At 43.6% G+C, this 27,896-nt stretch overlaps 1 protein-coding gene across 1 annotated transcript in view; it reads left to right on the top strand.

The window, feature by feature from the left end:
• Positions 1-27,896, top strand: part of slit1a (slit homolog 1a (Drosophila)) — an 89,234-nt gene that overhangs the window by 1,162 nt on the left and 60,176 nt on the right. The window contains exons 2-4 of the mRNA XM_030772238.1: positions 10,508-10,579; positions 12,134-12,205; positions 12,995-13,066. Coding sequence (XP_030628098.1) covers positions 10,508-10,579; positions 12,134-12,205; positions 12,995-13,066 — 216 coding nt within the window. The remainder of the gene's footprint in view (positions 1-10,507; positions 10,580-12,133; positions 12,206-12,994; positions 13,067-27,896) is intronic.

The raw sequence follows: 27,896 nt of genomic DNA, 5'->3' as shown, positions 1-27,896 counted from the left end.
AGATGTGAGTAAAGTTGAGTATATTTTGGTGATGCAGGAAATTTACGTGTGCGTGTGTGTGTGTGTGTGTGTGTGTCGTGCAGTGAGTGAGCTGGTCTCCATGGATAGATGACTAAACATGGGAAATATTCTCATCCTTGTGGGTCATTGTATGAGCTAATTTATCAAGGTGATTGCTCAAGTCAAATGCAAATCCTTTATGAATTGCTGCATTTGGAAAGAAAAAGGGCAGATAGGTTCTTGTTTGTTTTTGAGCTTTGTTCTTGGCGAGACTTGACAAACAGTGTTGAGTGACGGGATAAAGTGATATTTGTTCGATTTAGCCCCCGTTTATTTTGTGAAGAATTAGTTGGAATGTGGTTATGATGTTTGTATTTTGACTAAAGTGACAAATGTCTATTTATATCCATGCATTTTTTTCTCTGTAAATAATTGATCACTTTTAAATGTTGACGTCATTGTTAAATTAGTTATGCGTTGACAAAGCGGTGGGAGGTTTAGTGGTGGTTTTAAGTGGGCTGAAGACTTCGCAGGGGAATGTGGTCTCTCTTAGCCCTAAGCGTTCAGGACAGTGGAGCCCCACTAACCTGGATTGTTGCAGACATGTCTCAAGGAGACTGGCAGGGAGATCCTGGCCCTTTGTGGGCAGTCCCCACACAGCTTTATGTACCCTGACAACAATATGAACGTTCTGCAAACGTTCTGAGGGGAGGGGGGCGGGGTTGAGTGAGGGGGTACGTCAGCCGAATCCCATTTACACTTGTCAGGATGTGTTTCGATCAGACCTGACCTTTGGGTTTGCCTTAAACCGATTTTATAATGACTGTGTGCTAAGCATTGCCCAGTGCTAAAATCACATCCTACCACCCCTTTTCTTCTTTTCCCACCCCCTGCGCCCAAGGTTTCCCCATTAACCTGCTGTCCAAGCCCTGCCCAAAATATACTCCTTTGTAGACAGTGACAACCCTGAGAAAGCCTACCACCTCATAAAGCTCTCCACCAAACCCCAATAAGGGCCAAAAAACAAAACTGTATTTAATATATGTTGGTTCATATACCTGACAATGCCACTGGATTGTTTGAGCGGCAATCAGAGGTGGTTTTTTTTTTTTTTTTTTTTTTTTTTTAACATGGTTTCCCCCTACTTTTTTTCTTTAGCGACTTTGCCATTCTGTCTGTACCCTGGGATTCCCAGTGTGTTCAGCTGTCTGTTTTTATGAAAGTAGATGCCCAGAATCGCTTTCGCTCCATCTTATGCATCTATTTATGTGCCCTAAGGAGGCCTTATCACTGAGATCAAAGAGGATGCGATGTGTCAAGAGTGAGTGAGCTGCTTGAGAATTCTCTTTGTACCTCCGCACATTCTGAGTGCTCACACTGTTAAACTGCTTCACTTTTCCTACCCAAGCACCAGTTCTGTTTTGTTTCTCTTGATTGTCTATTGATCGACGATCTCAAGGGTTCGTTTGACACGAATCTCCTAGCGTACGTCTCCCTGTTCCGACAGAGGGTTTGCAACTTCGCAAACAGATTTTTTTTCCTATGCCTTCAAATGTGAAAGATCATGGTCTGTTCTGACTATCAACTTCTCATACAGCAACCCCCCCCCCCCCCAGCTAGCTAGGACCACAGTATGGTCTGTAAAGCCCAAACAAACTGCAGTGTGGATCTTAACTTGCAGCTGGCATGGAGCAGAGAGAGAGAGAGGGAGAGAGAGAGAGACCTTGTGCCCCCGAGCGTGTTTATGTGGGTAACTCTGGCATGTAAGGAGCTCATACAGGAGCACTTTGGTGTGTGAAAATCACAGAGTAGAGATACGGAGGACTTGTCTGGACCTCCTACAGTAGAGTGTAGGGCGGGGGCCACCACTGCATGTACACCACCGATTAGTAAATAAATAATGGAATAAATAAATAAGTAAGGTGTTTGGTGTTTCTTTTTTTGGGGGGGGGGGGGGGGGGGGTGGATATCAAGTGCATCTTTGTGCTTTGAGGGCTATGGCCTTCTCAGGGTATGCCTCAGGCACTTTGGGTACGTCTCACTGTCGGAATAACTGGCAGCTCTTTATTTACATGATCCATAATTTAATCTAGACAGGACAGGACAAATCCCCATGCTATGGGAGGGTGTTAGAGAGAGAGACAGAAAGAGGGAGAGAGAGAGGGTGAAAGGGAACAAGAAAGGAGTGGTGGGGTGAGAGGGGGACAGAGAGAGAGAGAGAGAGGGTTGTAGGCAGGGATGGAAGGAGAAATCAGATGCTGTGGGGTTTCTTGGCACTGCTGAGAGGTGCTAATCAGCTATGAAAGGATTATCATGCTTTGGACAAAGGACAGGGATGAATCCACAAGCCAGAAGAAAAAATGAATTTAGGACCACCCTAATCACATACATGACTACTCACAGTTTTATTTTACTCTTCTCAAAATCCAGTTTAGCCACGTTTTATTCACCCCAATCTTGTGGACATTTTAACATTTGGAATGACAGTATATCAAAGAATGTATCTCTCTGAGAATGTTCTGGCACCATGTGCTCTGTGTGGTGTCTGCCCAGCCCCTCTGTCCCTGCGCCAGGTCTCTGCTTTATTCTCTTTGTGTTGGGACCTTTAGTTCAAGGCGTCAGTGGCTGAGAGCAGAGGTGGCAAAGCATGGACAGCAGTTCAAATGAAAGTAAATGTTTAGAAGGGAGGGAGGGGAGGAGGGATTTAAATAATGAGGATTCGGGATGGGGGGGGGGGGGTTGACTGATAAAGGCCATGGTTGTGCCCGGCCTTATGAACAGAGTGGCTGCGTCTGGAGTCGTGCTCCTGTAGGATTAGGTGTGACCCCACTGGGGCGTCCTCTTTGTCCCTGCGGAAAAGGCATGACATGTCAGGGACTAGAAACGTTGACGTACTTCTCTGTAGCATTCCTTAATAGATCCATCAACAAGACAGTTGTCAGTTGATAAAAATTGTCATCCTGATAAAAATACAACACTTTTTTGCAAGACTGTTTGATCCCCCTTTTCTTACCAGCGGTTAACACCGTTCGCCTTAGCAAAATGACAATACCGTTTGGAGCCATGGCCCCTTTTGTTCAGGTCACAGTAGATCTTTCATCTGTCTGCATGAACATTCCAGATCTGGCATTGAAATCCAAATGACTGGAGACAGTCTCCCAGAATGCAGTCTTAAACAGCGGATCAGAGGAGCAATGTCAGGAATAACAGGGAATCCACAGGGAGGAGAATGATTGAATCTCCTTGGAACGTGGTGATAAACTGAATGACATATGGAAATAGGTCTGCCCTGCAGGAGACAGGGCCTCGTTATGTTTACGGTGGAATCAACGCTCGTCAAAGTGCGAAGCATCCACACGCAGCTGCCAGGCAGAGGCGGCTGCCTCTTGTCTTACAGTTCATGCGACGTCTCAGAGCTTGTCACCGCACGCGGCACTGCACGGTACAATAAAACACTACACCTATGCACTTTCACGGCTGACGGGGGTATATCCAGCGTAATTCTCAAACCATGTCTGAACACATGTTCGCTGCTGCTCTGCTGGTGTGGCTGCGTGCTTTTACTCAGCTCTTAACGCTACTCACAGTTGTTTCACTTGCTTAAGCGTAATGTTTTGTAACTATACTCTCTGCCAGGTCCACTAACAGGCACAGATGTTCAATTGATTAAGGATGAAACGGGCTGTTCTCCTTCAGCGAACATACATTCGTGATTGTCGCCGGCCGCAAAACGCTCGGCTCTGACAGCCAACGTGCGAACGGGGGGTTTTCTCTTTATGGATCATTCACATTGTTAAACTGTGGGTAAATAGTCATTCATGTTTGGCGAGCAACTGATGATTTGTGCAGACGTGGTTAGCTCATACATTTTTTCACATTAATGGCCATGGCTAACATTAAACTAAATTACACTTGCCGTTGGATTTGGGCTCCGCATGTTTTACATGCCCTTCCCTCCACACTATTCACAAACAGTTTTGCCCAAGAGTCACAAGAGATTCCACAGTCCTATTGTTCCATAATCATAATCATAATCATGTGATTAAGATCATTTTCTCTGGAGGGGGCGGGTATGGTGGTGGTGGTGTGTGTGTGTGTGTGTGTGTGTGTGTGTGTGTGTGGGGGGGGGGGGGGGGGGGGGGGCGTTACTAAAACCTTTGAATCTTAATTGTGTCTGCCACCCAGGTCTGGCGTCCCCTCCCTGCCTCACTCCAGAAGTCTTTTTTTTTTTTTTCTGATAAGGCTCGAACAGAGGATCTGTCGTGCACTGTCACAACTTCAGGTTCATTTCACACTTGACTGAGTGTACCGGTGACCTTGCTGTGGGCATGGGGGGTTGGGCCAATGGTGTGCGTGCACACAGTGGCAGTCATGCAAAGCTCAGTGTCTGTCTGACTGATTTACTGACTGTCTGTCTGTCTGTCTGTCTGTGTGACTGACTGACAGACTGACTGACTGACTGACTGTCTGTCTGACTGTCTGCTGGATCCGTCCGACTCCCCGTGCTGTCTGGGCCCAGATTAAGTTTATGCTCCTTCTTCCTCTGCGTCCTGGAGTAATTTGAGCAAAGCAATTTGCAGGTCAATGCTGACATGACCAAGTACCGCACAGCACTTTTAGTGGCCTTTCTCCAGGGGGATAGGCCATGGTTTCTGTTCATGTAATGCTTATCGAACACTTTTTAAGAACCTCACTATCAAACAATTATGGGCCCTTCACGGAAATTACTGTCGTCATAAAAGCTTCCCGCAAATGCATTTGGAAAATATAAGTTTGATCACATGTTCCAGACCAATTCAGTTTAACTTATGTTTCACCTGTCAGTTTCTGTCTCATTCAGACTGCAATGTAATGGCTGTATTCAGTGAATGCCTGATCAGTTTTCTCACTCATTGTATCAATACAAATTACAAGCAATTTTTCCCTAGATGAGGGTCAGTAAACACATTTAGCATACATTTAGTGAGTATCTTAATATCTTCATTCTCACTAAAACCATTTTTTAATTTTTTTCCCCAAAGTTCTTGGAGTTTCTTTGCAAAGAAGGTCAGACGAAGTTCTAAATTAGCTACACATAATCGTTTCATTTTTGCATATGTGTCGTCTTCTGAAGAACAGAGAACAGATAGGACATGAGGCTCAGGAACAGTTCAGCGCCCTACTTACTGCAGACTTCATTATTATTGTCGCCGTTTCAGCTCCGTTTCTGTGTCAACTCAAAGTTCATTTTGCACTCTCGCTTTTCTCATTTCACAACGTTCCTCAATTAAATCTGTTATGAAATGACACTTTACTCGTTTAATGAATAACTTTTTATTAATTCAAAGGCCAAGGAACGTGAAACAGAGAAAAAAAAACCTTCCCTGTAGGATCGGAAATAAAACTTTCAAAACTGAAAATATGAATTATATAAGTAAAGTGTATGAGAAACACAACATCTTGGACGGCGGCTGAAATGAACCAAATAGTGTTCCTGGGGGTTTCTTTTTGTCCCGCTGGTCTGGTTTTGCTCCTCCTGAAGGTAGACACATATCTGTAGACAGCCACTTTAACGGACTGTTATGTAGGTCACTGCCTCTCTTCATCTCCAAGCTTCAGCACTGTCAGGGTTCCCCTGGTGCAGCGGGTCCTCTTTATCCCACACTGAAAAAAACGACAATATCCGTCGGAGAAGATCCGAGTCAAAGACCTTAAGTGTTGGGCCATGATTCTCCATGCTTGGTCTACTTTAACTTATGAAATATGAAGTTTAGGGTGGTAGTACCATCTGGTGGAACACCCTTAAACGTAAAGAGTAATGATTGGAAGCTTTTAGAAGGTTTCAGATGCCCCCCTTCCTGACTGGTGAGCTTCCACCATTGGCATGTCTATCTGCAACAAGAGTACTGAGGACTAGGTACTGAGGAAACTAGCACAATGTTACATCAACTCTCCGTTCTTTTCAGTGAAATGGGGAAAAGTGGCAAGAACTGTGATATTGTGCCTTGAATCACTTTAGCCTGCAACCTTTTGAGGCTGGTAGATGTTTGGGGCTTTCAGACAAAAGAGGGTTTGAGGCTGGTAGAGGTTTGGGGCTTTCAGACAAAAGAGGGTTTGAGTCTGGTAGAGGTTTTGGGCTTTCAGACAAAAGAGGGTTTGAGTTTGGTAGAGGTTTTGGGCTTTCAGACAAAAGAGGGTTTGAGTCTGGTAGAGGTTTGACGCAGGAGCCTGTTATGCGGTTTTGGTTTGTTTGTCTTTAATCCATATTGAGTTTTGCGGTTTTGGTTTGTTTGTCTTTAATCCATATTGAGTTTTTAAGATTTAAGGGATACTGTGACAGGACTGTGTGTTAGTATGAACTGTGACAGGTGGGGTTGATGTTTCACTGTAATGTTCTCCAATTTTCTGTGAGTATTCTATCCATTAGAGCGTGGTGTAATGCCCTGTGTGTGTGTGTGTGTGTGTGTGTGTGTGTGTGTCTGTGTGTGTGTGTGTATGTCTGTGTGTGTGTGTGTGTGTGTAGGTGACCCACAGACCAATGGTCAGCAGCTTGTTTGCTCTGCAAGGTGCAGCATCCAGACAGGGCCACTGATCCAAAGTGGTCACTCTTCCCCCACCCCTGCCAGTCAAAAGCTGTTCCCAGCAAAAAGCCCAAATATAAGGCCCAGTTATTTTCTTTGGTTAAGAATCAAATAAAACACTTTGAGTTTCAGGCTTTTTTTGTTCTGTGTATGTGTTTTGTGTAGTGTGGCTGGCAGGGGCTAATACATCTGTGTGTATTTATGTGTGTGTGTGTGTGTGTGTGTGTGCATGTGTGTGTAAGTATGCATGCATATGTACATACAGTTTTTTTTTACCCTCTAGCCTTGGATTCTATTTTATGTTATGTTGTTCAATTCAAAACAGGTCTCCCTTTTGGTCTGGGATTTCTAACAGATGGCAGGTATAAACATAATGACTTTTTCACTGTTTTTTTTTTTTCTCAGCGGTGGTTTTTGGGAAATCAGGGGGACTAAGGGAAGTACGAAACATCCAGGTCTCCTGCCCTGTCACTTTGTGCTGGGGATGACAGGAAATGGACGCAAGGCAGTTTTTTGACCCCTGTCCATTTCATTGGGAGTTCTCTGCATCTGGAACGTGGAGGAATGGTCCTGTGCTGATAACTGATAGGCCTCTCGGAGGAGAGAGTTAATTTTTACCATTTGCTGTTGTTTCACTGGTCTGATGATCTTGTTAGCTGAAGTTCATTTTCTCACTGTTTGAGGGTTTTTAAAGCCCTAGTCCCCTTGATATAATTGAAAGTGTTGAGTGAGGGATTGCAACTTTTAAGAAATGTCAAAATTTGTGTCGCGGGGCAAGAGCCAAGCTTTTGACCGTAAATGGTTGTGCCCCTTTTAATAGAGTTGCCTGCAGCTTAACGTGATAAGAAAAGCAGCTGCTCTTCTGTGGAGCGTTTTTCAGAGGTGGAGATGGGAGTTTTGTTATGGCAGTGCAGACATGCGGAACAGCTAACCTCTCTCAGAAAGACCAGGTCTCTGGGGCACTAGCATGTGGACTTGGAACCTCAGTGACCTTAAGACATCTTCCTTCCCCAAACTGTTAACACCGATTCCATAAGAAACTTCATTCTGTTGTCACTTTATGAAGGAATTGGCTTTCCTATCATGTCATTAAGCTGTAGGTGAAAGCTTTAGCAGTTTTAATTGCAAGCTAAATGATGTGTTTTAATGGAAAGATGTTCCCCTCCCAACAAACATTCATTATCACCCATTGTGTCTGTGAACTCAGCAGATAATAACTAGACTATTTGGAACCAGTGAAGTTGGAAAGACTTCTTATTTGTGTTCCTGTGCCATTCCCCCTGCAGAGAAACTCAAAACTCGCTGCCCATCCAGCTCTTGCTCCAGTCTCCGTAAACTCAGAGGCCACTGGGTAGATGTATCCTTGAGAGCACAGGAGAAGGCTGGATTAACCACCTGTAATAAACAACATGTATACATCAGGCCTCTGCTAATGAATCCAGAACCATTATTTATTTCCTGCTGTCCATGCACCTGTGTACACAGCCATCTGTCTGTAATGACCACTCTCTCTCCCACAGTCCCACGAGTGGTCATTAGAACTGTACCGAGAGAAACCACTTGACTTAAGGTCCAAGATCCGAGCAAGGATTTCGTGTGTGTGTGTGTGTGTGTGTGTGCACGCATGTGTGTATCTGTGTGTGCATGTGTGTGCGTGTGTGTATCTGTGTTTTTGTGTATCTGTGTTTTTGTGTATGTGTGTGTGCGTGTGTGTGTCTGTGTGTGTGTGTCTGTGTGTGTATCTCTGTGTGTTTGTGTATGTGTGTGTATGTGTGTGTGCGTGTGTGCATGTGTGTGAAGCTCAGAGATGAGACAGCAATTCTGATCCTGAGGAGTGTGCAGAGAGAAGCACATAATGGGGTTTTGATTAGCCTGGGTGAAAGAACAGACTTTGGGACTCTCTCATCCTTTCCCATAGCTTGCATGGTTGATGTAGCATAGCTTGTGTCTTGTTTTCTTGCCTGCATGAGCAGTTTACCACTATGTGGGCCACTCTGAAGATCTACCACACAGGGCTGTCCCTGCTGGTAATTCCATCAGCCAATTCCTGCTGCTCATCAGCGTGTTAGCCAAGCACCTCAACCTTGGCTTAATTAAACAACTTGGCTTTTCTTTGATTCACTCTGAAGGGACTCATTGCGCGAAGTGGCCACTGTAAATGTAAACCATGGCAGATGCAGCTCCTCAGTCATGCTGCTGGATTGTAGGAGGCAGGACACCAGATACTGACAAATCCCAGTTGTTAGTTGACATGGAGACAGCTTAAGACCAGTTACAGAGTTGAGTCCTGTTTTGTCCAGATAGAGGTACCCTACTGGCTTTAAATACACAATCCAACTCAAAACAGAGTACAGGCAAAATAAAAACACCTAATTAAAAAAAAATCATAGTCTGAAGTAACTAAATTGCTGTTAAAATGGATTCCCACATGTTTCATATTAATTTCAGTGCTGTTAGAAACTTAGTGTTCCTAACTGTTAAACATGCCAACGAATCTCCCATGGTACGCACAGTCATTTCTGGGGAGAGGTTTTTTTTTTTTTTTTTTTTTTTTTTAATGCCATTGTTTTGCATGCACATAGCTTAATTCGTATGGTGGGAAATGTGCCAGTTAGGGGTGTCACTCTTCCTGTGAAAGGCAAAGATGATCTCCAAAGGGAATGCACAGTTTTGCTTATTTTGGAATGATTCTGCATTTTATAATTTGATTTTCTAGGTTCTATTGGACACTGTCGCCTGCCCAAAGGCCAATAAGTGTTTGCACTTTGTTTTGTGGCTCTCTTTACTTGCGGAGTCCGAATTCCACAAGTGGTTAGCTATTTATCTCATACTACAAGTGAATATTCAAAAAACTTCTCAGCTGCGTGACACCACATATTTAAACCAATCAGTGACGATGACGTTCACATCACCCGCACAGAGCGAAACAGTCACAGCGAAATGGCTCCAGCTACAGTTTCAGACACTGAACAGAACTAGAACAGGACAGAACATTTTCGTGGCTGGTTCCTGGAACCCCTGGAGCATAGGGAGTGCCTAGAAAGACAGTAATGGAAAAATGACAGTTAGGTCCGTTTATTACTCTGCATAATGGAACTGGCAAGGAATACGAAACAATTTCAGACTACTACCAGATGCACCCTATGATGTAAACATTGTTTTATCATTATGTTACCATATTCCAAGACAATTACAGCCTCATACACAACTGCTAAATGATATGGAGAGAGTTTTGACAAACACCAGGATGAAGTGAGACACCTTCCATTTCTTTGACCGCCTGAGTCACCATATTAGCATTGAACCTTTATGGAAAGTTCTGGAAAGGAGACCATCCTTTATCTCTCAGAACAGGATGTCTTCCTTGTGGAAGAATGGTCCAAGAACTCACTTGAAAGAGCTCAAAACTTGTACATCAGAGTTCCAGCACAGACTGAAATTGTTCTGAGGGCCCAAAAAAAGCTTGGCTTTACCGTTGTACCTGTTGCTGGCCAGCAGTCTCAGAAAACATAAAAACAAAAGGAAAGGGGGGGGGGGGACTCCTTACCATATCAAATATAATAACAGATTTTACCATTGTCTTTGGACTCTTCAGTTTTTAACTTTCTCTGCCTCAGCAGCAGCATTAAAAAGGGCAAAATATAGGGATACATACACACAGTCACAGAGAAACCAGGGGAACTACTTGGTGGTTGTGCTACTATTTTTGATATTTGTTCAGTAAGGCTTGGTTAGAATCTAGTCCCAGCATACACAACATGACCTGCTATCACTGTGTTACATTACTTGTGTGATATATCAGACTGTACTGTACAGCAGTAACCCCTGGTGTTGAATTTCCATTATCTGTAAACAGTGATGATATTCCGGCTCTTATATCTATGTAACTCACTAGGAAAAATCCCAGAGACAGCAATGCCAATAATAGTTGATGTTTTGTTTTGCAGGGAACTGAATGGAAATAATTTCACACGCATCAACAAGAATGACTTCGCTGGACTGAAGTTCCTCAGAGTTCTGTAAGTGATTGTCAGATAGATTTCTGAGATGTCTTCCTGAAATCAAACATTTTTCTTTCTGTTTTCAGGTTTCAATTAAAGCTGAACAATTGTGGTCACAATAGCTAGGACAGAAAATACACATGAAGACACACTATGAGTTGGTTTTTTGATTTTAAGGTATTTTACTGAAAAAAGCATACTGAATCTTGCCTTCACCTCGCATACATACACAAGAGCACTATGTTTCCAGTTTGTCACTTCCCCTGGCTGAAACAGAGAACTAAAAGTAGGAGCGCTTTGGTTGTAAAACTTTTTCCTCCATCTCTCGGACTCCCAGACATGAAATACATCTATGACCACTGACATCACAGACAATTTTTATTTCTTAATTTATTTTTTTAAACATGATTAACATGTGGGTTGAAGCAGGACCAAGCAGGCAGCTCTCATGTTTCTGACCCTTGCGTGTCAGCTGCCTCAAAACTAACAGAAGTGTTGACCTTTCACCCTCCATGGGAGGGTTCTTACAGGAAAAGAGGTTTGCACTTAACGTTCCAGACATTTGGAGAGACGGTGGGAGAGCCTGAGAATGCCTGAGGACTATGTCTGCAATGCAGACGGGTTGTCTTTTCCTGGTTTCCTGTTTGGGCGGTAGCTTACATTGTCCATGATAGATAAATATTTAAATTTAGAGCAAAATAAAATTAGCATTAGTTATAGACAGAGATTAGCAAACTATCAGTTTGCTAAGGATGCAATAAAATATGGTCTTAGAGAAGTTTTTCTTTTCATCTTGACTTCTAGAGATGACCTCTTTTCTTTTAGTGGTTGTTTATTTGTTCGCTTTTCTATTTTATGATCTCTGACTCAAGGAAAAAATATATCCTCTACCTTGAAAGTATTTGTCTTTTTTTTAGCTCCTTAATGAAGAAGCCTTTTGTTTCCTCAAAGCTTAGATGCATGTTCCCTTGAGGTACAAGACTCTTCCATGTATTTCAAATTTGTCTTTTTACTTTTGGCAGTCCCTCTGACAAACCCATTCATACTCCCTGTTCATTTGTAGCCTGTGGCATCAACCACATGCTCATGCTTTTTGAAATTCTGGCGGCCAAAGGTCTCTGCCCCACAGATTCCCTCTCTACCTTTTCCACTCGTCCAGGCTCTCGTTGCTACCTGGGGAATGGCTTCAGCCAACTGCTTGTGCCCCTGCTTTGCAGCTCCATGTTTTGTGCCCCACCTCATCCTCCCTTGCCCACCAGACCACACCAGTTCCCAGCAGAGAACACAGTGTGTCTGTAGTCTGCCCACACTCACTTTACACCCTTCTTAACCCGCCACAGGAAGCACTTTCCTGGCCGCGCTCCCCAAGACACTCCCTTTTGCCAAGATTCCACCACCTCCCCCGTAGACCACAAAGCAGGTCTATGATGCCTTAACCTTCACTGTGAAAAGCACCAGCCAGAATCCAAAACCACCCAGGTGGTGCCCATGCCCTGCCCACATGTTTGATAACCAAGACTGAGAGGGTCACCACAAACTTTGTCACCCTCTGAAAGTCTCTTTTCTTTGCAGGCAGCTAATGGAAAACCAGATTGGAACCATCGAGCGTGGAGCCTTCGACGACATGAGAGAGCTGGAGAGGCTGTAAGTGTTTCGAAATTGCAGAGGTTTTGAGACGTGCTGTATTTATTAACCGACCCAAACCAGAAATACACACAGGGAAAGCCGAGTTTCTTGTCATTTCACACACCCCCCCAGTAAACAAACCACGGCAGACACAAACACAATCACCGCATTTGGTTACTCTGTTGACAAAACTCATCAAATATGGTAGCCAAAGTCATCAATGTCATCATGAACATACACACACTGTCTACGTTAAAAACGCCACATCAGAGAGGAACTTCTGTTTACCACACATTGTGTGGTGAATGTTAAAGATTGTTGGGGAGACAGAAAGCATGCAGCTGCTAACTTTTATGTTCAACATGTGAAAAGATCTGCTCCCCCGATGAAGATGGATAACCCTGTCATCTCCCAAACCCCGCTCTTAAATCGATAGATGTTCAAACTCCATCTGTTTTCACTGATCCACTGGAGGGGCGTAAAAACCGTGGTTTGATGCGAGTAAGGGGGTAATAATCTGTTCTCAGTTTTTGCTAATCACTCAATTTGCTTTTTGCTGCCATATGTTCTGTTTCAATCAGGGATCAGGGTTTGGAAATGTTTGAATAACTTTTTGAATTCCCTTAACATGTTTTTCCCCCCCAAGTAGCTTATTAAATATTGTAATATCCCAAATTAATTACTGGCTAAATCATCGTAGATTTGTCAAATGTCACTCAAATACCTTTTCTTTTCTTTTCTTTTCTTTTCTTTTTGAGGTTATTTATTGTTTTTTTTCTTTATCAACTTGTGCCCTTCTTCCCACAGACGCCTGAACAGGAACCAGTTACATCAGCTCCCAGAGCTTCTGTTCCAGAAGAATGCCGCTTTATCTCGTCTGTGAGTCTACTCACTCTTTACTATCCATCCTCGCAGTTTCACCTTTTCTCTTAAAAAAAAAATAGGGTCGGAGAATGTGGTGAGATATTGTTCTCATGAGGAAAAGGCTTCTGTGCTCTGCTCCACTGAAAAAGAAGTCATATCGATGCATTTTGTCCGTTTTTAGCCGTGTATTGTTTAAGTTACTTGCAGATTCTTTTGTGTGTTTTAGTGGGTATAGCTGGGTAGGACTGAAGGGTCTGTATTTTTTAAACAGATCTAGTTCTGTCAAGTCATTTGTGCATATTTGTGATGAATGAATTCAATATATTGGCAGCTTCGAGTGGATTTACTAGAGAAGGTCATAAAATTTGAGAGCAGTCATTCTAAGGCAGTTCTTTAATGAAAGAATATAAATGTTTTCATTGATGGGAACATTTTTGGCTCTCGGTTGGTGTAGGCGTCTCAACTTTGGGTCTGTAAAGAAACTTTGCCTTGCATTTCTCTGTGATATACATCCCTTCAGTCTATGCCTCTCGGTTGGACACTGAAAAGTTGAAAGCACTCCCCTCTTGAGGGAGCAGCCAACATCCATGTTGAACTTTTATACCTGTTTTGAAACCCAATTCCATATCCGCAGATAATTAGTACGGACTTTGTCCCCTTCAGCCAATCATTTTGGCTCAGGTTTCCTTTAGCATGTGAAAATAATAAAAATCGAGACACGGAAAAGCCATTTCCACCCAACCATCCCTTCGAAAAGGCCACTGTCCCCCTCTGCAAGGGTCTCACTGGCCTCCAAAGTCTTGCTCAAACACCCTGTTGCATCATCCCAGAGTGTGTTCAGGAGGTTTGACTGGAAACTCAGACACAACTTACGACTGTGCCGTTGGCAAAAGAGACAGCTGCTTTAACCATTTACCAAGGAGCTACCTCCAGTCATTGACTTCATCATGAAAAGCCGACATGTCATTGGAAAAGAATGAGGGATGTCTTGTCATTTTGTTTGAAATTGCTTTGGTTTTTGCCCCCTTTTTCCCCCCATCAAAATCCCAATCAGATAATCTAAACTGTTGGAGAAAAGTGCATCCTTTTACCCCTGTATCAATGACTAAGACAGGAGATCTTCTCTCAGCTCTTACAGTAAGAGACTAAAGTTACACAAGCTATTTTATTATATCTAACCCACAGTTCAGGATTGGATTCTTGTATTTTTTTGTGTTTATAGTACAGAGCCTTTCTTTAGTTTCGGAGATTTTAATACAGTTAAAAGGTTTCTGCTCCCACAGGGAGACTTTGCCTTTGCACTTGCTCTAAGTGCTCACTGGGGCTTGTTAAGTTCTTTTTTTAATGGCCTTAACAAGAGAGTTTAATGTAAAAGCCTGCTGCCCTTAGGTGGGATGTTAACCCAGATGTTTTCTCTTGCATGGAGGATTAATTGGCCCCTCTCTCTTTTTTCAGGTGCTTTTTTTTTCTGTCTCTCTTGTTGAACTGTTCTGGAGAGAGAGAGAGAGAGCAGACCTTGTACTGTTAAAGAAGCGTGTATGATCTTTTTGCTGCGTGGTGTGAGGATGGTCTAGCCAAACAACGCTATTAATACAAATGACTTGAGAGAGAGAGAGAGCCAGCAAGTGTCCCGCTTGTATGATCTCCCTCCTAAAGCTCTTCGTTTGAACCGTGCGCAGGCTCCCCAGTCACCAAAGCACGAAACCACACAGTCCCAGTTTACTTCATAAAAAAAGCCAGGTGTTGAAATTAGCTAATGACTGTTGTGTGGACCACATTAAAGTAATGCCTTTAAGTTGTTGTGCCAAGCCGTTAATGAACTGCAGTTAATACAGGTTTGTCGAGAGGCATTCCGTCAGGGCCGCTGGACTGCGAGGTGCATGGTTACTTAACACTTCCTGCGTGGATGCTTGGCGAAAAAAAAAAAAAAGGAAAAAAATGAAACGCTATGGAATGAAAAGTGGTGCAGATTAGAGATCATTAGAGTGAGATGATGGATTCGAGGATGTCAAACTTAAACACAGTGCTGGGGAAAGCTTGGGAACACAGTGGAGGTGAGGGTCTACTTACTGGAACAATAACAGCCAAAATGGGGTGACATCCATCACAGTTAACAACCTGTTGTACCTCTTCCCTTCACACTCACTAACACCCCCCCCCCCCAAAACCCCTGCTCTGCTCTCCCTGTAATCTCCTCTACCATGTCTGTAATTAGAGCATTCACACTGTGAACACCGCAGACTTGAGGGTTGGGAGAGTTGTGTGTGTGAAGGGGTGGGGAGGTGGGGGTGGGAGAGAAGACAAAAGCCAGGTTGATAGGTGCCCCTGGGGAATGGCATCTGTTTTTTGAGAGAGCTGTAAGGGAAGGCTGGGGAACTTTATCACCCCTGTTGATCACCACGCAGGGCCCTGCCTGTTGTTTCACAGGCAGCGAAGCTTAAATAAACAGGAGATTAGATGTTCAGGTTGAACACCACCGCTGACAGGTACAGCACTCGCCTGTGGCTGCAGGGACTGCAGGTCTATTAGTCTATGTCATAGAGTTGTTCTCTCTCTCTCTCATCCTCCCTCTCTCTCTTTCCCTCTCTCTCTTTCCCTCTCTCTCTCTCCCCTGCTCTTTCTCTCCCCTGCTCTTTCTCTCTCTCTCTCTCTCTCTCTCTCTCTCTCTTTCTCTCTCTCTCTCACTCTGTGAGGAACAATCTCTTGCTTCCTTGTCTGTACCTGGTGACAGCATGTGCCAAGTACACAAACAGTAACAGTAGGAGGGTAGGCTACACACAGAGAATAACAGAGAATAATAATATCCCTTCTCACTGCAAGTCTGGATGACATGCATACATAAGACATTACATATTTGTTGAGAATGTGAATCAGGATTTTAGTGTCTGCTCTGGTCACACAGTCTGTATGTACTTTGGCTTTGATGTAGCGTTCTAACATTATCACTCAGTTCTCTGCTCATGTTGTTTTGAATAAGGTGCTTAGGTTATTGCAAGTTTTAGATGTTTGTGAAAACAGTGTGAACAGCAGCAAGACAGAATCTTGTTTAATAGATTTTTTTGTTCAGTTTGTCATTTTATCATCTTATTTTAGGAATCTTATTTTGGTAGTGTTGGCCACTATAGCCATGTGATTGTTTCCAATTTATTAGTGATTGTCAGATAAGTGAGACAGAGCAGGCACTGCTCTCTGTTCCCCTTTCAAATTTTATATTTTCTCTCATCTGACATACAAACACACACACTCACATGCACACACACACACATACACAGAGTGATTTCCTCTCTGATACCTTTATCACTGAGCCCTGTTTCCATTTGTTTTTACCGTGTGTAGTGAACCGCATCCTTATCCTGTTGTTCTGTCATTTCACTGACCACATTTCAGCCATTCTCTCTCCTCCCTCTGTCATAGAGTGGCTGAAAGTCTGTCATTACCTTACAGCACTGTCACTGCACTACAGACAGCCCCTTTCTCACTGGCAGCTGCCTTAGCACCGGAGAAAACACAGGCTCCCCTGCAATCACTCACCTGCTCTTCATGTGCTCAATGAGTCCAGACTATCTGTAATTGGTCATGACTTTAACTCTGTTACCATGTTTTCTCTCTTAGCAACGGTTTGGTCTGGAACAGTGTTTTAATGAAAAAAAATTACACATCATTACACAATATGTGTTCAGCACTGTCTATTTGTTGGTTATCAGCTGTCTGTAATAGTGATGTGATGTAGGCCCAGTTTTTTGTAATATTTTTTGCAGTCCTGCAATGGTCATGTTGCTTGTGTGTTGGTGCTGACGTTTGTGTAAAGGTGCATATATATTTATATATATGTATATAACACACACACATACATATATACATATATATATATATATATATAAATTTTTTTTGATAGCCGTACTGTTTGGTGACTTTGGGAAGCTCCTGCTCTCCTCTGCTCTCCCGTCCTCTCTCACTCATTGCCCCCTGGCACACCGTTAATAGCCCAGGACAGACTTGTCGTTTCCTCCTTTTCTCTGCACCCACATGAATGCCCAATATAGCTGTGCCAAGTACAGCCTGTGTGTGTGTGTGTGTGTGTGCGTGTGTGTGTGTGCGTGTGCGCGTGTGTGCGTGTTTGTGCATGCACGTGTATGGTGGTGGGGGTTCTGGAGGCAGCTCCTGTTAGGCTTGGATTACTGAAGAAAGTGTGTGCGTGTGTTTGTGTTTTTATAACCTTTCTCCATAGGCCTTTCAGTTTAACCTCTGTTTTGGACTGCTGCATAGGGTTGGTTTGCTAGAGACTGTTATGGAGATAAAGAGATAGAACAAGAGTGAGGTAAGGACAAGACCATGAAGGGTTCCTCTTGGCAGAGGTAAGAAACAGTGGCTATGCATTCTGTTCACACAGATGCTTTCCTGTACATTCACTGGAGCCTTATTCAAAACTCAGACTCACTCAAACACTTATATATAGTGATCTCTCTATTTCTCTCTCTCTGACTTGACTGAGCCACTCTAACTTGTGCCTGTCAGATAGATGACTGGATGAAGAATGCCAAACCTCCCAGTAACAGTGTGAATGAGCTGTGCTTAACTGATACACGGATGATGAGAATCTTTGAGCAGATACAATCCTCTTTTTTTTTGACTAGTTTCAAAAAATAGTTAAAAAAAATTCAACATTTGTTGAATCATCTGGCAGTCCTGAGACTCTGAGACACTGAGAAAAGTTTCTGACCTCAAGTAGAAATCTCAAATCTCAAGTTAAAGTTTTAGTCAAGGCTTGTGTCCACCAGTGGAGAGCGGAATGGGGGAGTTAATTCTGTTTGGGAAGAGACGTGCTGCAGTGTGGCCGTGGTGAACTGACCAGTAGCCAGTGATGACCAGTCCTTTCTGGGGCTCAAAACTCCTGCCCCTGCCTTTCTCACATGGTAAAAGTAGATTTTATGAGTTGTCGCTGGCTTTTTTATGACTCGCACCGTGTGTGAGAGAAACAGAAACACCATAAAACCATCTGAAGGAAGCGGAAGCCAAAAGGGGGTAATTTAAAAACCACTCCGCCATCTGAAATATTCAGAACGAGAGAAGAAAAGCAAGAGACGACAGTGAGAGAGAGAGAGTGAGAGAGAGAGAGAGAGAGAGAGAGCGAGAGAGAGAGAGGGAGAGGGAGAGAGAGAGGGAGAGGGAGAGTAACGGACAAAGAGAGAGATGGAGGACTCTTTTTGTATGTCAATGCATAACAAGTCTATGTTCTGTTCCATCAGTAATTCACGGGAGGGAAAGGGCTGTTAAATATTCACGATAAAGGTTTCTAACATCAAGGCTTTCAATTGGCGGGTATCAGGGGCCGTGTTTCAAAGTGGTGATGAAGGAATCTCTGAAGCGACTTGTCCCCACGGTCCCTACATGGCGGATCAGTTATTAGTCTGAGGACTGTCCTTTATGAAGGGCTTACCTCTCACTCATTGTGTCTGCTTTATTTCGCCTTTTGATATTGGAAATTAAACTATTTTTTCTTTTCTTTTTTTTGTTGTGAATTGATACAGTTCACATGAGTCTTAACTTTGTGGTCTGGTTATCCGTGTAAATAAAAGACTTGAGAAGTGGCTCCGGTGTGAACCTGGCCCTGTTGGCTTCCTGGTCTTCTCACAGTGAGTTTGGTGTTGCTCTGCAGTAGCTGGCATTGGCAGGGCCTGACTGCTTTGAGGTCACACTCAGGAAACAGCGCTGTCTCCCCCTCTTTTTCCCCTCCTTTCTCCCTGCTGGGTTTGGGAGGAATGCTCAGGCCACAGCCAGCAATAACAGCCTCCTAGCGGCCGGCTTGTCTGAAGAATATCAGTGCAAATTTCAGTACCAAGGCTCCATCACCTTCCCTTGCCATACGGGTTTCCTCCAGGCAGGACAAATGGGTTTTAAGGCCCAAACAACCTCCCACGGGCTCCGTTTCCACAAAGTCTTTAAAAATGATGAAACTAAGACTTTTTTTTTTTAAACCTTTTATTCTCATTTGACTGGTTTAAGACAGAGTTTTTGGTCCTCGAAGCGTCCAGTCTCCATCATTTTGGCATTTTCACAAATAACCTCGACACTGCAGTGTGTTATAGGGCAGTTTCTGACTCTAGGGTAGAAATAGAGAGTAATTAGTCGGCAAGGCGACATGTCTCGTCCTGCTGTGTGAAGTATAGGGTGTCCCCACAAAGCATCTCTCAAACTTCCTCCCAAATAACACTTTTCCCCTCAGTGTAAACAAGGCTTTTGAGGAGCTCTGAGTATCAAGCCGTCTCTCTCTTGTTGTTTAGGTTGCATACACAAACAAAGGCCACACGCAGAGTGCAAACTTAACAGGAGGCTTACATTAACCACGTCTGCTCTACCTGTTGTCTCTCAACACCTTCCCACCTCTTTCTCGGGTCTCCAGGCAACCAAGCGAAACAAGAGAAAGTAGTGAGAAATCATCAGTCAGTCGTGGTGCGGAGCTAAAAGTCGAGGAGAGATGATGCAGGCGATGATCACGTGGTGTGTCAGCCCGAACCATCAGACCTCTAATTTTGCTGTGTAATTAAGCTGTTGGAGGTGCAGCCAGTGCTTCTAGAGAAGAATCTGAATCCAGCTGTGGTTTGTCTCCAGGCGACTCTATTTTTGTTTGTTGTGCTAAATTTATAAGGTTATGATATTATAATTTATTATAACTGATCATTCTTAACAAGTTAACTCCTCCTTATGTTTTATCAGTAGGGTGGGGACTCTCCCTGCAGCTCGAGGCTCTATAGAAACCCTGTCTGACCTGTAGGTGAGCTATGTTTTCCCTATAGTTCATTTACACCAAACCTGTTCACTTCAGCACGGCCCTTCTCTAGGTGTCTCCAGTTGTCATGGAATTCACTGAGTCCTCAACACCCACCATGGTTTCTCAGTTATGGAGATATGAGAGTTTTTTTTTTGTTTGTTTGGTTTTTATTTGAAGGGGGGGGGGGGGTATGGAGAAGGGAATTCCAACCCCTCCACCCCAGTCCACCCCTCAGGGGGTTGTTTCTTCACCACTTTGCCTTTAGTAGATGTATTCAGGGCTCTGCTGCCGCTGTGGCGGTGGTGTGTGTGTGTGTAGAGCTCATTACGGCTGGAACGGGCTTTCTCTGTTTGGACTGGCTATGTGGGAGGCTGGCATTGATGGCAGGTGAGCCCTGCAGTGACTCCAAGGACTTTTCCAGCCAGGTTGGAATAACTGGCCCCTTGTTCTGGTCCCAATCAGCCACACTGATGCCTTTTCACTTATTGGGCTGGTTTACATCTTTTTGCCAAATAAATTTAGTCATCAACGAAGAATAAATATATTTGTTCTCAGTGGACAAACTGGCTTTTGTACAGATGGCTCGGTAAAGTTGAAATGTTTGGGAACTACGTGAATTTGATAACTGAATGTGGGATCAGTCATAGTGAAAGGTGCTATGTTTGTTGGGACGATTTCATACTGCAAATCTTTATGTTCTTTGATGCTGAATGTAACTGCATAGCTGCATAGGTATTCACAATTTTCACTCAATAATTTTGTCGAATTTCTTGTGGTGCATACCTTCTCAAATCAGCAACGAAATGTAAAAGGATCCCCATAGGCCAAAAAGAGTACGATGACCGTTATAGGTCCAGTCTTTATCTTCCCTATTCCTTATCCTTAAACTGTGTAATACAATATTTCACTGCACCTATGTGTAGTCACGGAGCTACTGATGAGAGGAGACCCTGTTTGTGTGCCCACTGATGCAGTCCTGAGTTCTCCCTCTCTCAGCGTGGCTGTGGTGCTTATCTGCTCACGGCTTTGGACCCGACAGTTTCTCTTCCACCCTGCTGGGCTTCAGAACGGGCCTCTGAGCTCATTATCCTCTGTGTGTGTGTGTGTGTGTGTGTTTGTGTGAGAGAGAGAGAGGGAGAGGGGAGCCACAGGCCAGCTTCGACCAACTCACCGCCCGGGAGGGACGTCTCCCCGGTGCGTCTCTGTCGAGTAGAAAAGATAACACTGTGAGGAGGGAATCGATTTTTCCTCTTCCCTGCTGTTTGCTTTGGTGATGTAGGTATAAGTAGAGGGCACTGCACAAACGCGCACACATGCACACACACACACACAAAAACACAAAAACACGTTCATCTTTTGCCCTTGATGCTCCTGCATCCACAGTTTGCCTTATTTAAGATGCTAAATCCAGCTTATCCTATCAGAGGAAGCATCTCTCCAAGCCACTGTGTGCAGCAGCGGGCAGCTACACCCATGAGCAGACACAGTCCTGTTCATGTAGGCTGGGATACGTTCCAGAGGAAAGTTTTCTCACTGATACCTACATATTAACGTCTATGGCTAAAAGAAACCAGAGAACCCACTTTTAAAAAAGCACTTTTTCAGCTACTGTCATTTGTGGGTTAGACATTTGTACCACAGTCTTGTTGGATTGCTGAAACTGTTACAAATGGCCCTCTTATAAAAAAGGATTTTTCTTTTCTGCTCTCGACTGTCTGTTAGCAAAATATGTTGTGCTGACTTCAAGAACGGCCTCGGAAAAAGAACAATCTATGTGTTATGTGTTATCTGGGCGTGTTATTATGCACCGAGGATAATTGTCTCATGCTACATAAGTGTTTCTGTTTCAAAAAGTTGAAAAAAATCAGTCAAACATTGAGGAGGGTGTGGACGAGAGCACGTGGCTTTCCTAATTCTGTTCTTGTCCAGAGGGCTGAATTTTGGATGGACAGAAGCAGAGAAAGCGATGAAATGATAGAGAGAGAGAGATCATCTCAGGAGGGCTTTGAAATTGGCACATTTTCATTCTCCTGCTCCCTGTGAAGGCAGGGGCACCTGGATTTACACATCAAAGGAAGGAGTCGGTGGGATTCCTGAATGACGTGGGGGGGGGGGGGGGGGGGCGTTGTGAGGATGAAACAGAAAAGACATGATAAGAGCTTTTTTACTACCCCCCCCCCCCCCCAACACACACACCCCACCCCCCATAACTATACTCTCTCTTCGGATCACATCGGAAAGCTCGAGAGAAGAACTCCTGAGGGAGACTGCAGGACCCAGGGCTTTTTAATTGGCCCAGAAGGGAAATGGAATGACCCATTGATTGTGAACCAGCGGTGGCCTGGCTTCACAGATAGTGTTAGTTAATTGACAAAGCCTCACCCTCTGAGATGGTCACCCATTTATTGGGGGTGGGGGGGGGTTCCATTATTTTTCTAATTATCACAGCTCTCTGATTTTGATTCCATGTGCAAGGTCTATGCCCTGTGTGATGTTGAAAATGAGTATTGAAAAGTGCAGTACCGTTATAATGAGAAATGGTGAAATTCCAGATAGGTGAAGAGCTAGATAGTTAGAGAGCGAGTGAGTGAGACAGAGAGCTAGTGAGTGAGTGAGTGAGTGAGACAGAGTGAGAGAGAGAGAGAGAGAGAGAGAGGGTGTTTTGCTACCTAAAGAGGGGAAAAAGTGAAATGGTTTGGCCAGGTTTATCATTGTGCCTGAGCTCCAGAGGAGAGAGCATCTTTAGCTCTCCTCTCTTTTGCTGAGTGTGTCAACAAACCATAAAGCAGCTGCCTAAACAAACAAGTCTGACCATTCCTCTCAGCAGGTCCCAGAACTGAACAGGAGACAAGCGCCACTGGCAGCACACGCTGGGGGCAAGAGAGAGACAGAGAGATAGACAGACAGGCAGAGAGAGGAGAAAGAGAGAGGGATAGTGAGAGAGGGCAAGACAGGAGAAAAAGAGATGGCGAGAGAGAGAGAGAGAGAGAGAGAGAGAGCGAGTGAGCAAGCAAGCAGGGCCATGCAGGAGTGAAAAAAGAGTGAGGAAACTGCCTAGATTTTGGCAGGGATAACCACAGAAAGACACCTCACTAATGAGGTGATGTTTGTGATACAATGACTATTTACACACAAATGACCTCATAGCTTGGCCATTTGAAACCTTGTTTAGACTTGCAGTTTCCACATGATGTTGTCTCTGGAAAGGGAGCACCTTTTAAAAATGACCTCAGGTGCTCCAGTGCAGGTAGTCCTGATGCTAAACTGTGACTGTTTGTGGCTGGGAATGAAGGAAAGGGTGCTGTCTGCTTTTTAATCCCTTAACCCTGGTTCATACACAGTTACGCAACCTTTGTCATTATTCCTTAATCACTCGTGTTGGAAATGGATTTTTGAAAAAAAAATTAGCTTGTCGTGAGTTTACAGGATTTGTGTGGACATCTCTGGACATCGTCTGGACACCTTTCATTACCGTGCAACAGAACTTTCTGGAAGGTGAAGTCCCGAGGCGTTTGACAACTGTGAACTGAGGTTACTGAAGTACCAGTAGTCTCTTGTCTGGCCTGTTCTTTTAAGGCATTGCACTAAAGATAGCTGCCCTTTTTCTGGCTTAGACTTAGACTTAAACATTGACCAGTTACAAGCTACAGGACTCTATGATGTATCTGTTTGGCAGCATGGTGTTGGAAGAGGGGAATGCTGTCACAGAATATCCAGGGGACGCTTTGCAGACAGTGTCAGTAGGAGATCGAAACAAAGACAGTGTGAAAATGTTCACCTTGGCGGCTCCCTTCCCATGTAAGGCAGCATGTTTGGCTCTCTACCCTCAAGTCCTGCATTTTCTCACCGTCTGGCTCCTTGGTGGATGTGTGTGTGTGTGTGTGTGTGTGTGCGCGTGCGCGCGCGTGCATGTGTGTCTTTTTATTTTAGCACCGAAGATAGAGAGAAGTTACAGTCAATAAAGTCATTGTAAAAAGCAAAGCAGCTTTTCAGACTAGACAAAGACTTTTCACATGAAAATGCTAGCAGACTTTAGACTAGGGTACTTCCTCAGTGTCTACCCACAGCAAGCCTCCCACCCCGCCCAAGCACACACCCCCACACCCCAAACCAGCCCCCAGTGTCTGTCTGCTTATCTGTCTGATCATTTCTCATCCTCATGTAATTCAGCTGTTGCTGCAGTAAAGCAACATTTGATTTGATATGGCCTTGATAATACAAGGCCATATCAAGTGATTAATACAATTACCTTTTCATAACTGAAGAGTTATAAGGCCATATCAAGTGATTAATACAATTACCTTTTCATAACTGAAGAGTTCCACTTGTTCAGTCTGCATCTGTTTCAAATCTCTCTGCTCCATTGCCAAGATGTATATGAAGATAACTGGTGGTTGCTATGGAAACTATGGACAATATGGTTTGTTTGGATTTTACCCTCCGGTGTTTTGATCTGTCTTTCTTCAGCTACACACTGTTATCTCTTTCAGAAGCACCTGAATGTTTAGATCTGAACCTGAGCTAGATTTCTAAGAAGCAATGAATAAATAAATACAGTTTTTAATTTGCTTTTCCTGTGTGTGTTGAGATGATTCAATGCACCAGTAGTAAATTTCCTGTGGTTGTAATTTGGAGGCATATTTTTATGGTTATGCTCTTTAAATAATCTTAATGGAATCTAGAGAGGTATTCTGCGCAGTCAATGATACTGGACGGTGCATTTCTCTTGCTGTGAAACCATCTCCATAAAAGAAGTTGTTTTAAAGCACAGCCGGCACGCTGCACTTATCTGAAATAAGTATTGTGCCCACCGACTCCTCTGAAACAGAGCCTGCTCTGCTTCAGGGTACAGAACAGACTCCAAAACTGACCTTTAGAAAATGTGCTGTTTTATTTCAGTTGTGTGCCTGAAAATGGAACTCATCCAAATAAAATAAATAACAATAAAAGCAATTCATTGAAAGACCAAACAGTCTGGTCGTTTTACTCTAACTGGGCTATATTTATGAACGAAACAGACTTTTCCGGTTTACAGATGGTTTATTATTTCATATTTGCTTTGTGTCAACTCCCCTCTTGTAACGAATCATATATGAGGTTATGGATGGTTCACCTGCCGAAAACCCCATTGGCGTACACAGAGAGATAAATGACCTGGGAAGTGAATCCAGTAGCATGTTTTTCAGTGACCTTTTCACAACAGGAAAAGATATCTTAACAACCATCCCAACATGCCCCTGTCTCTCTCTCTCTCTCTCTCTCTCTCTCTCCCTCTCCCTCTCCCTTTGCTGTGTTACCTCCTGGCTCCCACTCTGTTTCAGTGAAAAGGTCGCCCTTTACACAAAGCATGTGCTTTCCCAGGGATTCATTGTTCTCTGTCGCTAGGCGACAGTGTGGCCTTGCTCACTCACCAAGGAGATGTGGGGCCTGGGTATTTGGTTTTGGGTCAGGCACGATAAAAATGGCACAATGGGGATGGGCGTGTCCAGAACCTCCTCTGTCATCTATTAGACTATTCTGGGCCCACTTGTCTCTTTTAAGGTGCCCTGTTGTGGAGGGTGGCAATGGCTTGTCAATCTGCACCAAGGTATAGAGAACGTAAGCGAGACCACCACACGCAGATACAAAAACATGTTAGCTTCAGCGGACCCCAAACTTGGCGGGAGTCAACCACAGTTCCACAACACGTATCATGGAAGTTCATGGGAAGCCAAGCATAGTCCTTTGCCTTCTGCATTGAGCTGATTCTGCCCAAACACAGGAGGGGAAAGCCTCTTTGTGATGGTGGCCAAATTCCAATCTGTAATCGTAAGGCAAGCCATGCCTCACTTCAAGGGTCCTGGAGTGGTTTTTCAAAATCTCCCCATTGTCACAGAACCCGCAAGCACTTAGGGGAGCGAGCGAGTGAGCAATCTGTGAAACGAGAGGAAAATGGAGGAGGAAAAGCTCAACCGAGCTCTTATTCAAATGGGCTACACATTAAACGACCAATATGATAGTGACATTTTTTTTAGCTTCACTTCCAGCACTTTAGCTTCTCTCCCTCTCTCTCTCTCTCTCTCTCTCTCTCTCCTCCATAGGCACATGTGAAAAGTGCTTAGCCATGGAGAACCTCACTCACCACTCCAAAGAGGTTCAGAGACAGGCAGACTTGTCGGTATTTTATCTGATAATTGTAGATATCAAAAGCTTAGAGCTGCAGGCTTGGAGTTAATTATTGCTCTGTTCTCGTAATGATTTAATTTGGTTGATTACTCAGACTTTCTAAATAAGGGAAATAAGCTGTAATTAATCCTTTGTTGGTCTTGCCACATTAGATTTACACACTAGCGTAGAAGTATAGAATGTTTTTGTGTCTTGCATCTCTAGTGGATAAGACATGTTTTATAATGGGATTATTTGCAGAAGAATTAGAATTCATTGTGGTTTGCTGAGAGTACTTGTGTGTTAGAAGGGCTTTTATGGATTACAGATGAAAAACTAGGCTCTCTTGAGATTCGTTGCTTTCACGAATTGAATGAGTATTAACTTCAGTCTTCTTCACCCAGAGTTTCCATCATTTTATCAAGCACAACACTTGGTCTATTATCAGTGCAGGGAGCATTGATACACCTCATATTTTACTCTTAATTGAGGTAACAATAGCTTAATTGCTGCCATTAGACATTGTACAGCCCATGCATGTATATGAGTCTACAGTAATGGTCATTTCTTACTTATGACTTATGACATATGACATTGATTTAAAGTGAGTGACTCACCATTGGAGTTTGGACTAATGTGTGTGTGTTAGCCCATTATGGCTCAGCTCTCCCCATCTTCTATCAGGAGAAACTTGTCCCTGTCTGTTGTGTGCTGGAGTAGGTGTCATTAAATGCCATCCTGATAATGTATAGTCTGGGATTTTAGTGCGCAAAAACCGCCACAGCCGCAGTTCCTGGCAAAAAAAAAAAAGTTTACTCATACAGTCATAATGTTTGTGGTAAAGATAAATTAGCTCTAAAATTATTCTTTCATAATGAGCATGGTGGAATTCTAAGTATTCACTGACGCAGTGATTAATTTTGGATGTGGCTTGCTGCTAAGCATGTCCATACATAGAGTCGTTTCACAATTGCCTCTCTGAGCGTTAACCAACATCTTTACCTCTCAACCACATGCTGAAACATCTATTTTTTTCCTTTTGTCACTTTTTAATCATCTTCCCTAAGGTTTACTACACGGTCAGAAAAACATTTTTAATGAAAAAATGTAATCCTTGTTCTACTTACAAACTGCTTTCCATTTGTTTCTTGTACACTTCTACTCCCTATAGTCCTAAATTACTGTCAAGTTAAAGAATCAAATACTTCAAAAGGTAATTCAATATTTCAAACAAACCTGTTTGCTCTAATTCTGTTAATGAGGCTCTGTTAAGAACTTGTGTTTGAAGTGAGAATATGATCGTGTTTTCCTAGGCATGGGTTTATGAAAATTCATAGAGTATCTTTTTCTTTTCTTTTTTTTTGCAGTGTGCCTTGATATTGCAGGTTCAACAGTGGGTGACAAAGCACGTCACAGATCTCACAGAGAAAAAGAAAAGTCACAGTGGAAATGGAGCAGGGAGCAAACAGAATGAGGTTGATCACTGATGCATGGAGAAGTAAACACTTGACTTGCTGTCACTCAAAAACTCTATCCACACTGGGACGCAGAAATGCCTTTGCATATAAATAATTGATGTTTGAAATCGGAGCAGCTCTCTGTGGGCTTTTCCGCTTAAAGAAAAGTGCCAATTTAGGAGCGAGTACACTGGTACGCAGGAATGATGAAACTGTGCTTCGCTATGTTCAGTCTCTGATTGATTCCTGATCTTTCCTGGCCCACCCTGGATATTACCCATAGCATTCCATCTGTCTCCGGCAGCGCCTTTTTGGGTGGTGAAAAGCATTACTCGGCTCAGCAAAGCAAACAGAGCGATAAGGGTGGGCTTTTACTGAGAGGAAGTCAGGAAGAGAGTGAGGAATTGCCTCTGCATCTTTGCATGTCCTGACAAAGATAGGGTTTTGTGAGAAAATAGCTCATGCGTTCCAATCC

This window comes from Chanos chanos, chromosome 4 (assembly GCF_902362185.1).
Source record: "Chanos chanos chromosome 4, fChaCha1.1, whole genome shotgun sequence".
Classification (NCBI taxonomy): Eukaryota; Metazoa; Chordata; class Actinopteri; order Gonorynchiformes; family Chanidae; genus Chanos; species Chanos chanos.
The sequence above is the reverse complement of the archived record's forward strand: the minus strand, read 5'-3'. Positions and strand labels throughout refer to the sequence as shown.